The sequence below is a fragment of the Falco biarmicus genome, chromosome 9 (assembly GCF_023638135.1).
Source record: "Falco biarmicus isolate bFalBia1 chromosome 9, bFalBia1.pri, whole genome shotgun sequence".
Taxonomy (NCBI): domain Eukaryota; kingdom Metazoa; phylum Chordata; class Aves; order Falconiformes; family Falconidae; genus Falco; species Falco biarmicus.
In genome coordinates this window covers 40,753,055-40,769,144 of record NC_079296.1, presented here as the reverse complement: position 1 = coordinate 40,769,144, position 16,090 = coordinate 40,753,055, and the positions used below count along the sequence as shown (strand labels likewise).

General features: G+C 40.4%; 1 protein-coding gene across 18 annotated transcripts in view; it reads right to left on the bottom strand.

Moving 5' to 3' along the window:
* ANK3 (ankyrin 3) overlaps positions 1-16,090 on the bottom strand; it is a 374,228-nt gene that overhangs the window by 91,498 nt on the left and 266,640 nt on the right. For all 18 annotated transcript variants that reach the window (XM_056352830.1, XM_056352835.1, XM_056352839.1 and 15 more), the window contains 7 exons: positions 15,280-15,378; positions 13,933-14,031; positions 11,577-11,774; positions 10,960-11,058; positions 10,121-10,219; positions 6,272-6,469; positions 3,787-3,885 (listed from right to left, as the gene is read on the bottom strand). In XM_056352830.1, the coding sequence (XP_056208805.1) occupies positions 3,787-3,885; positions 6,272-6,469; positions 10,121-10,219; positions 10,960-11,058; positions 11,577-11,774; positions 13,933-14,031; positions 15,280-15,378 (891 nt within the window). The remainder of the gene's footprint in view (positions 1-3,786; positions 3,886-6,271; positions 6,470-10,120; positions 10,220-10,959; positions 11,059-11,576; positions 11,775-13,932; positions 14,032-15,279; positions 15,379-16,090) is intronic.

The window sequence follows — 16,090 nt, the reverse complement described above, 5'->3', positions numbered from 1 at the left end:
CAATCTTCTCCTCTAATGTAATCCTGAAAAACCCCAACCATGTTTGTGGCCCTCAGAACCTGAGCAAGAACTCCTATTGTGCCAGAATAGCAAACTCTAGATGTTTTCACAGGGAGTGTAAGTTATATATAAATGATGATTAAAGAACATGTACCAGAGGTGGAATATGATAGCTCATTGGTCCCTACTCAAAAAGTTGAATAACCTCCTAAGATATCAAGTGTTCTCCCTCTATTGACAGATACTGTGCTGGAGTGACATAACCGATGCCTACTTAACCTGGGAAAATGAGGAATATGATAAGGAGAGAATCCAAACAAAATAAAAACAAAGTAAAAAAAAAAAAAAAAGGACTACTGAACAGTCATCTAGATCACAATTAACTGAGGCAAATTATGTGTATGGATATGAAATGGAGAGAAGAAAACAGAAGGTTAGTGGTGATGCTACTGGTAGCAGAGATCCCCAACATAACACCACTCTCAGCTGTGTGGCTTCACTAACTTTTTAGACACAGGTGGCCACATCTCTGTTACTGTATGTCTGAAGTGATGAATCTGAACTGGACATGCTGGATGGCATTGTGCAAACATGCAAGCAAAGCAGCAGTGCTTCTGAAGGCAACCCAGCTGTTGCTGTATCTTGCTCCCCAGTGCCTCTGGTTTTAAAGCCAGCATGCACAGACCTTTTATTCCCATAGAACAGTTAATCCATATAAACAAGAGAGCCTGTAACTACAGAGCTGCTATTTTACAAGCGTAGAACACGAGTCAAGGTATGGTAGTTCTTGCAGCATAACACACCTCCTTCATTGCAGAAGTTCAGAGCTTCTCAGCTCTTTCCTTAGGAACCCAAGACAATTATCAGTTTATCTAGAAACTATTCCATGTTAAAATACGTGGTACTGCATTGGCACTTTTCTTATATGGCAGTAGTGAGTAGATATCTGGCAGACAACCTCCATGTGGCTGACTGTGTGGAGCCTGGAGGGCTCACTGCTGCACAAACCCAGGAGGTGGGACTCTGCAGAAGCCAGTGAATAAGCATCAACCTCACTTCACTCTAACAGAATCCTGTAAGGGATGTGGGAACTTTCTTCCAGAGGAGCAGACAGTCCTCCTACAGCAGAGAGAGAAAATTAGCAAGGTAGGCAGGAGGACAAGCCATTGCAAGTGTTCTTCACCAAATAGGTCTACAGGATTAATAACGCACCATTTCCCAGGCATATGATTAGTTACACCACAAAGTAGTTCTGCTTCAGTACATCATGACTTTGTCTGACCTATGGGTTCTGGCCCCCCTGTCTGACAACTATGGGGCAGTCCCATGGAAGCAAATGTGTACTGGGAAACTTGTACTAGTTACCTACATAACTGTGTAACTAGTAACTTGTACCAGTTACCTACATAACTGTGGAATGAGGGTGAACGACAAGGGACTTGCTGTTGGCTTATTTAAAATTATATGACTATTACTGATGACAGGATTCATGCTGTAGACAAATAAGACTGCTTTTTCCCCCCCTGTGCATGGCTTGACCTACTGACTAGTTCAGTCTTCAGAGATGCAATTAAGAAGTTCAGCTCCACCCAAAGGAAATCTCTGAATGAAAAGCTGAAGCCCCTTTTCCATGTGTCTCCACAGAGTGACATGCCTGCTCCACCACCTTGCCACCTGGCAGGCTTAAAGTTCAATATAGAGCTTGTGCAACTGCGCACATGCCCTGCCTCTCAGCTGTGACAGTATCTCAGATGTTTCCACCATCCTAATGTGACTAAAAGGCCACTAATCCAGAACTAGATCCTATTTGGACACTGGAGAGCAGGCAAAGGGAATGCATGACTGCCTGCACCTGTCAATGTAAATGTCTCCTTAGACTGCTTGCTGTTTGTGGGACAGGGAAGAGTGGGAGAAAGGCAAGCGTTCATAGACAAGCTGTGTGGGCTGGAAGGTGATTCAGCTCTGACCAAGTTACAAGAGCTGGTTCTGCAATGTCTTGCTACAGAAACCAAAACCAGGTAGGAACTATCACCAGAAAGGCAACCACGTACATCTGAGGAAATCATGCAAAGACTGAACCAGGGTAGATCTCATCTGCTGCTGGCTGATTTAGCAGAATATGTTAAGAACCCAGATCGATTCATCTGTAAAATATAGTCTGAAGATATGCTAGGAAAGTATAAAGCTGGAGAAGCTCCTGTGATTTCAGCAGAACTACTTCAGTTTCATGTCAGAATAATGTAATTGAAATCAGTAGCTGGTACGGTTGGAATTACACAGTAGAGAAATCACATAACAATGGCTTTTCCCTCCACCATGGATTATAATTAGCTCAGCTGCAGCCAGAGATGATGATGGATTCAGCCCTTTCTAAGATGCCGGTGTGATGACAGACTGATAACATTGCTGGACAGTCTGACACACCTGGACGTTTCTGGGATGCAAGCACAGCACCTCACTTGTGGCATACACCTAGCAGAGAGTTGTGAAAGCTCCTACTCTGCACAAAGGGTGCAGGTCAAATTGTGAGACTTGATTCATTTAGCTGATTTCATCAGCTACATTCCAAGTATTTGATCACAAGTGATTTCTTACCCAGCTAAAGGAATGACTCTGAGATTTAGACAATGCATGAAGAATGTAAGTGCAATCAACACTAAGGTCATCATGAGCACTGTACACACCATTAGTGAGCATAAAACCATTTGTACACAGGCTCTTGGAATTTACTCATGATAGTGCTCTTAAAATAAATAAGAAAAGGAAGGCCAGGTCTCTTATTTAGCAGTCCAAATATTTGCTTCAGGCAAAACTATTTTTAGGCAAATGGACCACCATGGCATATATGTATTTCGTATTAGATAACAGTGATGAAGAATTTCAAATTTGTCCTCAAGAGTTAAATGTTTCACCTCTAATATTATTTTTGAAGGTAGAGCAGAGAAACACTGACAACCTGACAGGCTGGCATTTACCACCAGGAGAACAATGGTCTAGTCTGAACTTGGGACAACACAAAGTGTCAGTTCCCTAGAATGCACCCCTCTAATGAAATAGCTTTGCTCGCTACGCTTTGCAAAACAAAGTGGCTTAGAAATTCAGAGGCATCCAGTCATGAAGGCAGAGTCAAACTGTAGGAGTAGGGGGTCATATCTACAGATGAACAATGGCTTTACTTGCAGAGTCATGTCTGTGGATGACTACTTAGTATCAGCTCATGGAAACTACTTCATTTCATAAAGCCTCTTAAGCCACGGGGAAACGTATTACCCAGTTAACAGCCAGGAATGCCTATGCTACATTTACATTGTTTCTTTTGCTGTAAATACAGATGGTTTAAGTAACAGTTCTGTGTTTTGTTTCTACTGTCAGCTGAATGGAAAGTATGTGCAACGTAAAAAATACCAAAAAGAAGATGAAAGTAGGCGTATGGTAAAAGATTACATGGATCTCTGCAGAGAAAGCTCAAGCTTTCCTGAAAGTTTCCTTACATAAACCCCAGATCAATCCCACTTACCTTCAGTGAACACACAATAGCAGGATGCCATCTAAATCTATATTGATCTAAATATTTAGCAAGAAATAAGCTTACTGCTCAAAGACTGAACTTAACACTAAACATTCAAGTTCATATATCATGAGTTTTCGAAATATGTTCTACAATTTATTACAAGGAATGTTACTCTGCTGTTATTTCACTTTCACCCTGAAATCGATTACTAGTCCAGTCTACAGGCTCATGCCTCCCTGAAAGGAAATAATACATGTTCACAGTGGTGTTCGTACCTTCGTCTGTGCATCAACAGCAGCTCCTTGGTTAACAAGAACCTCTGCTACGTTGACCCTATCCTCTTGAGCAGCCAGGTGCAGTGGCGTCAGTCCACTCTGTAAATTAGAAGCAACAAGTAAAAATCTTCAGAGGCGGCACATGAATACTAAATGCAAATTCAGGTATCACCAAGACTCTTGAATCTTTGAAATCCTACTGAATTTAAAGAAATTATAAATTCCACTTTCACTGTGTAATGTGCTTCCTCATTACATTTGTTGATTTGCAAGAAAGTACAGTTTGAAAGCCAGGAAGATGGTGTTTCTTTTACACAATGAACATTTCTTCATGTGGAGTTAAATGTGGGATAGCAAATTACAGCACTTTAAAGAAAAGTCACATAGTATTTTTTTACCTCCTAATTCACTTCCTTAGACTGAGTAAGATTTTTTAGAAGAAATATTGAATTATTTTTTACACTTCTACAAGTTTTCTAGAAGTAACATTCACTTACATTTGTCCTTACCTTTTACTCCTTTACTTGATCATTTTCAAATACAAACAGAAAAGATAAAACTACGTTTATATGAGATCAGGTCCATTTCTCTCTGCCTGGGGAGTATACAGCCTTGCTAGATGACATGTACTGACACTCTTACTTTTTGGATACCTCATTATTTTTCTACTTGAAACTTGAGATCTAAAATCCTTAAAACCTCAGAAAACTATACAACTTTCTGTCAAATAAAAGACATCAGGTAAAAGGGCTAGAAGAGAGAATCTGCTGAGGGGATGTTGTTAGGAATGGGAAAGACCATCCTTTACTTGCCCATTACAGTTCTTTTTCTCTCCTCCGTTTCCTACTGCCTTTAGTTCCAGTGACAGAAAAGCGGGTGGCAGCAGTTGGCACATCAAGCAGAAACACTTGCTAAGTTTCCTACCCTTGAACCTAAACTTTTGTCCACAGTGCATTCACTACCGAAGGCAGTTACTCTGAGACCATCCCACTGTACTGTACTAGAACATGCGATCCTGATGACAATGCAGCTTAGATGGGCCACATTACACAAATATATAAGAGTAACCAACTCTAAACTACCTAATGGAGCCTGGATATTTTGGGTCAAACCTTTTAAAAAGATTTAATAAGTGCTCAGCGCCCACAATGAAGCTCTGAGTATTCAGTAATCCTGAGCATTCTACGGATCCTGAAGAAAACAAATGCTTTTTTTTTAGTCCCATTGCAAAACTCAAAAGTTGGTGTACTTTAAATATATGGCTTCAAATGTAGGTGCTGAGGTCAGAGGAAATGTACATCCATAAGTGAGCACAGGGGAACTATTATCAAAAGGTGGTGTTATCACTATAATGAGAAACTGCAGATTACAACTGAATAGGTAGAGATTGAAGGATGTTGCAGGTTATTAACCTCAGGTGGGACTGAATCAAAAAGCCAAGCAGCTGCAATCATGTTCTCTGTATTAGCCTCAGCAGCAAAACCAGGGTAGCCAATGTGATGTAGAATGTGTACATGACAAATTGCCCTGTGGGGATACAAAGTATATCCTGCACTACATAAACCCACACGCTTGTTGAGATTGGGGGAAAAAAATCAACATCAGCAAGAGAAGCTTCCTGAAGAATGGCCAAAAAATAGCCAGACTATAAAGTCAGAAACAGGAAAACACAGCAGCCCTGTGCAGCATCACCCACAGCCTCAGAGGACACCAAGTCTTTCTACCTGCTGAGAATAAGAAGTATTTTTTCCATGAAAAATTTCTCTCTTGCTTTTCTACTTTAGCCACATAAATCCATAATGAAACTGTACTTTATAACATCTCTGATGTCTAGTAGGGAATTTAAAGAATTAAGGCTCCACATTTGCTAGAAACATTACTACAGAGCAGACTTAATAGCCTATAAATTCATATATATAAAAACTACAATCTACCAACTTCCCTTTCCTGCCTCCAGGAGAAATTACACTAAAAGTCACTGTGCTCTAAGGAACACTCCCTGGGGAGGAAGAATCACTTACATTAACGAGCAAAATTTCAGACAAACTTGCTGTTATTATCCCATTAAAAAAATCAGCTTCCCTTAACAAGTTAGTTGTTACCATTGCTTAATAGGCACGCATATATCTAGAGGCTCATAAAAGACACACGCCAATCCCACTAACCACGGAGGGGAGGAAGACATTTTCTCTCTGGGCATGTTTTGGCAGACTAGCATAATGTGGAAAGAAGAAGGCAGGTGGATTAATAAATTCCTCTGCAGCATGTGTTTTCAAGACTTGAGTACTGTGAAATACCGTTTACACAATGTTACATGGCACGCTTCACGCTGCTGTCTTTGCTAAAAGAAATGATGATGTGCTTTCAAGCACCTGCAGTGGTTTTCAAAACATGCAGAATCACGGTGGACAAGATTTATTTGCAGGACCCTGTCCTTCCCATCACCGTGTTTATTGCCTTCGCACCAAGCAGGAGGAACACTTACCTTGTTGCCGAGATTTACATTAGCATTTCTAGTAAGAAGCAATGACACCATGTCCACGTGGCCGTCCTGAGAGGCAAGATGTACAGGGGCGATACCCTGTCTGGTTACAGCATTGGCATCAGCACCATATTCCAGCAGTGTAGTTGCTATGTCCATCTGGTTTTTCTTGGCAGCTATGTGCAGTGGTGTATAGCCATTCTGTCAACAGAAAGCACTTCATTGCAAGCTACTCATTAAACAATGTGATAAATCACTTTCCTGAACCCACTCAACTCTATGAAAGTCATTAGTTCTAAAAATGCAGTCAACCATAGTCAGATACAATATTAACTAGTCGTACAAAGCTTTAAGCGATCTGGTTTTGAAAGTACTGCTACAAATAAGAGGATTCTGAAACTTTCAAATTTGGGAAAAAAATATCTGTGCAGAAGGGCACAACCTGTAGCAATAGGAATTTGAGTTTCATTTCACAGGCATTTGCTACTTTTCCTTAAATGTACATAAAATCTTTAGCAAACAGAGGAGCAGGATGTGTGTTCATAATTCAGAACAGCTGCTAATTTTGTGGGTTTTTTTTCTCATTTCCCAGTGTGAATAAAAGCATTATGAAGTACAGCCTTTCCTGTAGTACTTACCCTAACCTTACTTGACAGGCTGTTTTCGTTCAGATCAAGGGAAGTTTAAAGCATATAGTCTTGCATTCTCTTTATTTTGTATTACTTCCAATATATGTACCCAGTGAGACTATCGCCACAACTAAAAATGCAGTACCTGTTGCAAGACAAAATCTTATAATTCTAAAAAGCATGGCTTTGGCGGAAAACTGATAAATGGATATAAAGAATAACTGATTAGCACGCAAATGCTAAAATGCTGACTAAGATATGACCAGCTTTTGGTAGAGATTGTGATGCCTGTTTAATCAAGAACTTTCTGTCTTTCAGAAATGTGTTAGCCCTCATCTTAAAGCAAATGGCACATATGCATGTGACTAAGGAAAAAGGTTGGGGGGATGAGACCCTAGCTGCATAAGCAATTTTTATAGTATCATAAGTACCGTGTGCCTCTCAGATCACACAGCCCAATAAAATCTATCTGAAGGCACAAAGCATTCACCGGGCTTGGTCCCTTCCTGCGCCCCACAGGACAGCGGGGCTGGACTATACGGGAAGGCAGGTCACCACAGGTGCAGGGTGATGCAGGTAGGAGCAAAGGAGAAAGAAATACACAGACACACAAATGATTACAAGAGAGCTTTAAGAGTAATCTGGAATTGAGAGATGCACAGCACTAAGTCCACGTGGAAAAGGTTCTGTAACCTTTCAAATACAATTCAGATTCAGTTTAGACCTTAAATACTAAGATATTTCAAAATGACACCTGGGCAACGGTGCCACAATTAATAAGGGAAGTATACAGCCACTAAATTTTCACTTTGAAGGTAAAATGCTTTAGGGAAAACAAATACAATCCTCTCCCTTAGACTTCCTGCATGACATTGACATGTGAAACAGCCATTGCCACATTACAGCTATTAAATCCTAAATACTACGTGCTAAAGCCTACATATGTGCTAAAATTATCTTAAATGGAGCTCATATAATTGAAATGGACGTCATGTATATTCTGTAAAATAACAAATGCAGTTTTCAAGGCTTTTCCTCAGAAACAGGCATACATTTCTTTCAGTGGAATGGAAAGCAGCAGGTTGCCAAGAGAAGGCAAAAAGAGAGCTGAAAAATAAAAGCTGAAATTCAGCTCAGTCTCGGTCTGCATCTCCTCCTCCTAAGAGCTGTGCTCTGCCACTACACATAGATGCAGAAGGGAACAGAGAAGTTTGGAAGGAAGGGTACTGGGTTATTCTGGCTGCAAGGGAAAAGAGGTAAAAAGGGAAAATGGTTAAAGATGAAGGGATAGAGAAAAACTGAGGCTTTGGAGGTGGTGGGGTGAGGAAGACAAGTGTTATAAAGTGGATGCCAAATCAAAATTAGGCACAAGCCTAATTTTTGCCTATAAAAAGGAAGAATGGTTCATAGGAATAACTGTATCTCAGCACTGTACTCTGACATAGTCACTTCCTATATCCTTTCACCAATCACTCTTCAAGGCAAAAGCTGCCAGGCCAGGCTAATGAGCCGCTCTTAAGATCTGTGTTAAAGACAGGAGTGTCACAGAAAAAGCAACTGCGGCTGAAACTAACTGTGGAGTCGGTGATGAGATATGACATAACACATTTATTTATTAGACCACATTTACAAAAGAAATGTGAAATCATCTGCTGTTACCAACATCAGCTTTCAGATGACTGCACAGTGAGTGCCTAAAGCAACAAACATGCTACCGTTAATTTTATTTAGTATTGATGCTCTACTCGGTGTTGCTGTGGCTCACTTGGTGCAGAACACTAACAAACACTTTCTTTTAGGGAGATGTAGCAGGTACTTGAAAGCCTGAAGTGGCAGCTGCAAAACTGTTTTGTTGCAGATGGGGAAGTTAAGGTGACCTGACAGGTGAGTGTGTACATAATATTATACCATAGTCTATAGTGCTTCCACCTTCGTTTGGACTCCCCAAGACCTTGGCAGTGGCTGCTGCAATCCCTGCCCCTATAGGATACACAGCTTCCACTGGCAGTTTCTTTTAGTGAAAACTGGGTCGGTGTCTTCTCATCCCCTTCAGAAGGCTCTTTCTTCCCCACAGTGGCATTTAAGAGTGCTGTGTTGCAGTAGTAAAAGATCAGAGATCACTCCAGTTCATCTCCTGGGGCACTGCTCTGGCAGATTGACACTATCGACATTATTGATTTTAAACTGTGCCATTGCTGCTGGCAATCCATGTTTATTTAACTTTCCTCTCTTTTGCACTGTAAACTTCGGGACCTACCACATATGACAGACTCCATCCCCTTCTTTAGCCATGCAGAAGGCCTCTGGTGTTATGGCTGTGTTCAGTCATGTGTGAGAGGAAGGCAATCAAGGAGAGCTGTCTTTCTATCTATGATACTGGCTTTTCCACTAGCTCTTCCTTTTCTGCTGTGGTTTTCTGCAGTGATTTTAGGGACATATCTGGGTTATTTCAGATGAGGTAAGGTCTTTACACTGCAGTTGAACCTACAAATGTTTCAACTGTTTTCTTACTGTTGCTGTTCAACTATCAATTATTGATCCATACTTGAAATAGAATCCATAAAAGTTATAGACACTATCAGCTTCCTTAAATTCTTTCTTCTACTCAGGGCTCGAAAACATTGAAATATTTACTCTTTCACTTCCCCTGAAATCTTACACTATGTGTTGTTTTGCCTACAGTAAACTGCAATAGAAGCAGAGTTGTTGTTTTATTTTCTTACCATTTTTTTTACATTGTGGTGGAAGTACTGTGAAGCAGAATAATTATGTACATTGTACTGAGAAACATATCAAACCTCAGAAGTCATCCTGTGGCACAATACAGGGGAACTACCATGTACAGCAAGGCATTGACTCCAAGCTTGCCCTGCACAGATGTTAAGATGCAATGTTGTAAATTGACCGGCTTGGAGAAGGTACTAAGGAGACTGAACAAGCAACAGAAAGGCTTAGTGTTTGCTGAGACTGAACTTTATCGCAACTAGAGTTTTTCAATGTTTCTGCACCTAGATTTGGGGGGTGGGTGTGTGTGTTTCTACTATTTTATTCACCTGCAGAATTATTCTAACAGCTTTATGTGGTTGTGAGACATTAATAAACAAGAACACTAAGCGCCCTGAAACTGCAAGAATATAAAGCCTAGAAAGAACAGTGGTAGACAGGGAGTAAAGTGACACAAAAAACCTAGGTATTGTTCCCCCAGAGTGACCAGTACTTGTACCTTGGCAGACGCATGAGGTGAAGCTCCCTGGTCCAACAGTAGGAGTGCCACTTTTTGATTATCGTAGTGTGCAGCTACATGCAGTGGTGTTAAACCGCTCTAAAAACACATGCAGAACAAACAAGTGCTGTTACAGACTCTCTCCAGGGAAAACTTAAAGGTTTGGACAATCAGAGTAGATAAGGTGAAAAACACATTTGTTATTCATTCATGTATTCAGAATCTCTGATAACTTTAGAATAATAAAAAAAAGAGATTTGAAAATCCTTACTGAGCTGTGAAAGCCCTTTTCACTTTTCCCTGGGAAAATGAACAGAGAAGCACATATCTGTGCTGCCCCCAGGACAAAGCAGGTAAGGAATTCTGACCCTGAGGTCAAAAAAATGTTTGGCAATGTGTTTCTTTTACTGCAATGGATAAGAGAACTGTTCCTTGAATCTGTAAAATTCCAGGCTGGGCTGGTTTAAAAACCATGAGGTCCTACTGGGCTTTGCCCTCTGTCATGAGACCTGGGGGAGCAGAGCCAGATGCCTGAATGCTCTAAGGACTGTGAATAGTCTGGGCAGGAAGGCAGGGAAAATAGTTTGTCTAGATTCCCCCGGATGGGTACAGAGAGGACATAAATTTGTTGTCAATTAATGACAATAAAAGTAATTTTTGTCAAAAGTTTGCTGGCTCTTGGCCGCCCCAGCAGGGGTTGGACTACTACATGAAACCCATTCTAGCTAAACCGAGGCTGTGGTACTAGTGTGATGGTAAGTAGGTAGAAGGATATTATTAGAATATTATGTGCCTTTAGATATTTGCGGTGCAAGTGGCAATAGCTTCTTCTGTCCTACCTTTCCAGAAGCATCAGGTGATGCATTCTTCTGAAGCAGAAGGTTGGCTACCTCAATTTTCCCATATTTTGCAGCCACGTGTAGAGGAGTAAATCCTTTCTGTAAAAGAGAGCAGTTATATAGGAGCTTTGTGCACTTTTTTGCAGGGTAAGGTTTGTGTCTGATCTACAAGGATAATGCTGTTTCCACCCATCCACTTACATAGTCCTGAGTACAGGCAGCAAGTCTGCAGATTCCCAGCTGCCCTGGCAGGTCCGGAGGCTCTCCCTTGCAAGGTAAAGCCCTATCTACATTAAAACAACTGTAAAAAGGGAGTCAGTTCCTTTCTTCACACCACCGAAGACCCAAGGACAAGACTGGGTAACAGCTTATCAATTCTTGTCAGGAATTTCTGCCCTGCATTCCTTTCCTTCAGAGAAAATGCATGTCTGATCACTGGGATACGTGATACATCAGGCTCTGAGGTAAAAGCATGAAGCTTGGCACCCTTTTAACAAACTGCAGCTCATTCTTACATTGATTTTATGTGTATATGACACAGCATTTAATTAATGACAAGTAGCACTTGCTACTGGTATATTTTACTATTGAAGTTACCACTTTTGCAACTGCCTTACCTTGGTGATGATAGATAAAGATGCACCATGATCCAAAAGAACAGAAGCTACATCTTCATGTCCTTCTCGAGCAGAAAGGTGCAGGGGCGTATAGCCAGACGTCGTAGCTGCATTTGGAGATGCTCCTTGCTGCAGCAGCTGCTGTACTATATCAGCTTTTCCCAGCCGAGCAGAAATGTGCAGTGGTGTTTGGTCATCCTAAACATAAAGAAAACAACACAGACCTATATAAGAAAACTAAGGCTTATATTACAACAGAAAATTCTTGCTCGGATTCTATTCCTTTTGAAAACTGCAAACGAGCATTAGTTCTATCGAGATCTTACCTAGTGAATATTGCACTCTGGCTTTCTCTTTGTTGTATAATAAAGATATCTTGTGCTTTGCTGATACATCACAAAATATTCCAGACAGGTACATAATCCATACCAGTAAATAAACCAAACAATTTTCTTCTTAATCTCGATTTGCCTCACTTTGCTTTGCCACTAAGGTGCATCGGGTTTCCTGTTGATTTTGAGACCTTTCCTAAAACGCAGCAAACACACAGCTATTCCTCACACCTTGATCTCTTTCGTGATTCCCAGCAACATCTAACAACTCAATCAGTTATCTAGGATGACCTGAGGTGCTTAGCACGTTATTGCCTAGTAACTTGCATTAAGTATCATATGTTGTGCTTTTTTATTGAATAATTTGTTTCATATTTTGCAGATAACTTTACAGTGGATTCAACTAAGGATAAAGCATGGTGCTGAAATTTGTTGTCATTTTCTCACTGCTCATTCAGAACACAATAACCCTAGTAGTTTTAAATTTAGGACTTGCCCTGTCATGAGTCTCATTGCTTATTTATTTTCCTTTTGTGAAAATATTGTGGTTGGTTGTGACCTTGTTCTGAGTGTCTACTAGATAATTTCTTCCTCAGTCATTCTTTGGGTTTGTATTTTGTCCTCTCCATTCTCAGTTATACAATCTTTGGATTAAACATACTATTGCAACAGTAGGACCAACTTTATTTTTTCCTGTTCCTCATACATCTATTCAAACATCTTTCTCTCCCCATTTTTCCCTCCTGAATTTCCTACCTTTTAAGCTCTGCTACCCCACATCCTGCAGCAGAGTACTTCTGGGGTGTTCTTGGCTAGGGAGACTTCTGTCCATGCCCATCCTACAACAGTGATTTTACACCTTCGGGATTTAGGATGAGAGAGTGTCAGGATGTGAGTGCTACTCCTATGCAGGAAAATTCTCCTCTGACTGGCAGAGAGCTTTTATAGTTCTTAAATGTTTCAAGTTTATGGCTGTTTCCCACAATTTTCTCACAGCTGATGTTGGCATTGATATATAATCTATTACTTGTATTTGGTTGTTTATAATAACAAATTGATGACAGGCAATTGCAGTCTGCAGACATTAATTCATTGTGTGAAATTACTTAGAAAACATTTGTATGACTGCACTTCTGAGCGCAAGCTGTTCACTTTCGAGTCTGTCTTTGGAGATTTACAGGCCACATGATTCACTTCTATTGTCAGACTGCTTGCAGATGTGAAGCATACCTGCTAGAAATATTTAGTCAGAGTTCCTTATAAGTAGATATTCTTACTAGTTACTCTATTTGTGAGCCAATTCACAGCTGATAATTTCACAAAGAAAAATAGATTTCTTTGAAATTGCATTCATTTAATCACTAGCTGGAAAAAAAAAAAGTTTTCCTGGTTTTACCTATTAAGACTGATATTTATTGCACCCATTGATCTCCATTCCTCTGTCTCTTTCCTGAAACTCTTCTATTTCCATAATTTCTTATATTTCTTCATTGGCTCTTGACCATTTCTTTTCCCTTCCCCCTTATCTTGCGCAATTGCAATTGTTTCTATAGGGTCTGTTCCTTCTTTCAAGCCCTATGCCACATCCTCTCACTGCGCCTCCTTACTTTAGGAGGTGTTCTTTAGAGTATAACTGTTTTTGAATGCATCCAGGCTGATGCTTTAAGGACATGACAGGAGACACCAGCACCCTATGGTTTGCAGTTTTGCAGAACTAAAGCAGATTTGAGGCATTCCTCCTGCTCCATGCTTCCCACCCCAGAACAAAACTCTTCAAACACATAATAGTTTATATTAAAAGCTGACAAAAAAAACCCCACGCATGGTAATAGCTTGTCATCTCCCGCATTCTCTCCTAAACGCAGATCACTAAAAAAGTACACAATGAAGTATCAGTGGTCATTACACCAAGGCCCTTGGCTTAGTCTCCCTTTCTCTTCCCAAAAGACACATGCAAGATGAATGTGATTCCTTGCTTTGTTAAATATAGATAATCTAGGATTATACCTGGACCATCACCTTACCTTAGCTTTAGCCTCCACCTGGGCTCCGTTTTGTACCAGGTATCGAACAACCTCTGTTTGGCCAGCTCTGGCAGCCATGTGGAGCGCTGTTTCTCCTCTCTAGCACACAGCAGCAAAAAAAAAAAAAAAAAAATCATTAAAAACACACTGCAGAAAAAACAAATTCCAACATATTCTATAAATACAAAAATAACTGGTGACCAAATCTCCACTAGAATATGTTGTGGCAGTTGTCTGTGAGGAAGATGGGAGATTAAGTCAATATATGACCTCTTAGCTGTGCGCTACAAAGTTTATTTCAGAGTCAGTTTCCCAACACAATAGTGTCTTTGTCATTAGCCTTTATTTACTAGCATTTTACTAACAGCATTAAAAATTATGTCCATTTAAATATACCCTAATTTAGTTAAAAGTAAAAATTATTTCAAATTTTGTATACGCAGACACACATACATTTGGCTTTCCTCCTGCTATGCCCTATGGCCCTACTATCATTTGTTATTTGACAAGCACTGATAGGAGCGAACAAGAGGGAAAAAACAATCATTATTGAGTACATTAATCTAAGGCTACATGGACTTAATGAAAGGCAAATCCAAGGAAACCAGAATAAATTCAAGAGGGAAACGGCTTTGTATGTTTTTGGACATCAGTATGTCTTTAGGTACGAACCTGCTAATTTACAAAAAATAATTTACAATGATGTTGCATTTTTTTATAGTCTAATAGAGTTAGCAGATGAAGACTTTAATAAAATACTGTTTTCTAACCACACCTGTGTATGGAAGGTGAAAGGGAGATTTTGGGGCCAAACTGCTAAAAATAATCAACAGACTTCTATTTTCCCCCCATTTCCCAACTTTCTAATATCCATCTAACAATGACTTCAGTTGTTACACACGCCCTGTGAGCCCTGGGGCACACCGTGCACATCCAGTAGAAAAGCACACTTGTATGGCTGTATGGGCACAGGCAATATGTCCCGACAATCTGCTGCAAACTGTTGATAACAGCAGAACTTTCCTTAAATGGCAGGCCCCCGGGGTCTGGGGAAAACAGTGTTCCTCTGTGAAATAAACATCTCAAAAATTACATATGAGAAGCTACAGTATGCTCTCATTCTTTACTTTAGAAAAAAAAGAGAATAGAGTCTTTTTTGGGGTTTCCTCAACCTGTCAAGCACCTCCCGAGGACTCAGCAGGCTGTGCTACCCCGTGACTCCAGCAGGAGCCACAACTGCTATGGAGGTGGATGATGAACACCAGAATCAGGCGCTTTACAGTAGTGCTGCTCCCAGGTATAACGTATTCACAGTTCTGCCATGCTGAAAGGAAACCTATTACCTACCACATTGGTGGTGTTGGGTGACGCTCCATGATGCATTAGCTGCGATACAATATTTACATGTCCCATGAAGGCAGCAACATGGATTGGAGTTAGGCCCGACTGAAAAGCAAACCAAAATCAAACATAAATATCTGCTTCCACACTACTTTACAAGAATGCCGTGGGCAAAAAAGTTATTCTAAAGTAAGTAAACTCAAGTGCTTGCTTTTCTGAGAGGATCTTGTCTTCCCCAAAACAATGTACATATGGTTAAATTAAAGGGTACACAGAATTGGAAACACCTATGAGTATGATTCACAAGCAAACATAAAACATTCTAGGAATTTAGTAATTCTTCATCAACTAAAATAAGCTATAGCTAAGCAAGATTTCCTCCTTAAGTTTTTGCTAAATATAATTTTGGACCGGGGAAAAAAATTAAAAAATAAAGGTAGAAGCATTCCTGGTACAAAGACAAGACTTTCTGGAACACTCAGTTAATGCAAAAAAGATGCAGTGTCCATTGTCCCCACCAAATCCAGTTGCTTTTAGGTGAACAAAAAGGTCTATTGAGCTTAGTGGTGAGCTCCATCCCTGCTGTTTCTCCAGGAGAAAGGGAATTCAAAACTGTGGCATCCAGCCCAAGAGGCACAGACACAAATGACGTGGGCTAAAGAGAATTCCCCCTTCCCTCAGGACCTTGTGGCACCATCACAAATCTGCACCACTGCCCTTATATAAGATATAAGACCAACTGGAGAGAAAGAGCAGGAGGGAGAAGGGGAGGGAAAAAAGGGAACAGTCATTTAGCAGGGCATGACCTCAAGGATTT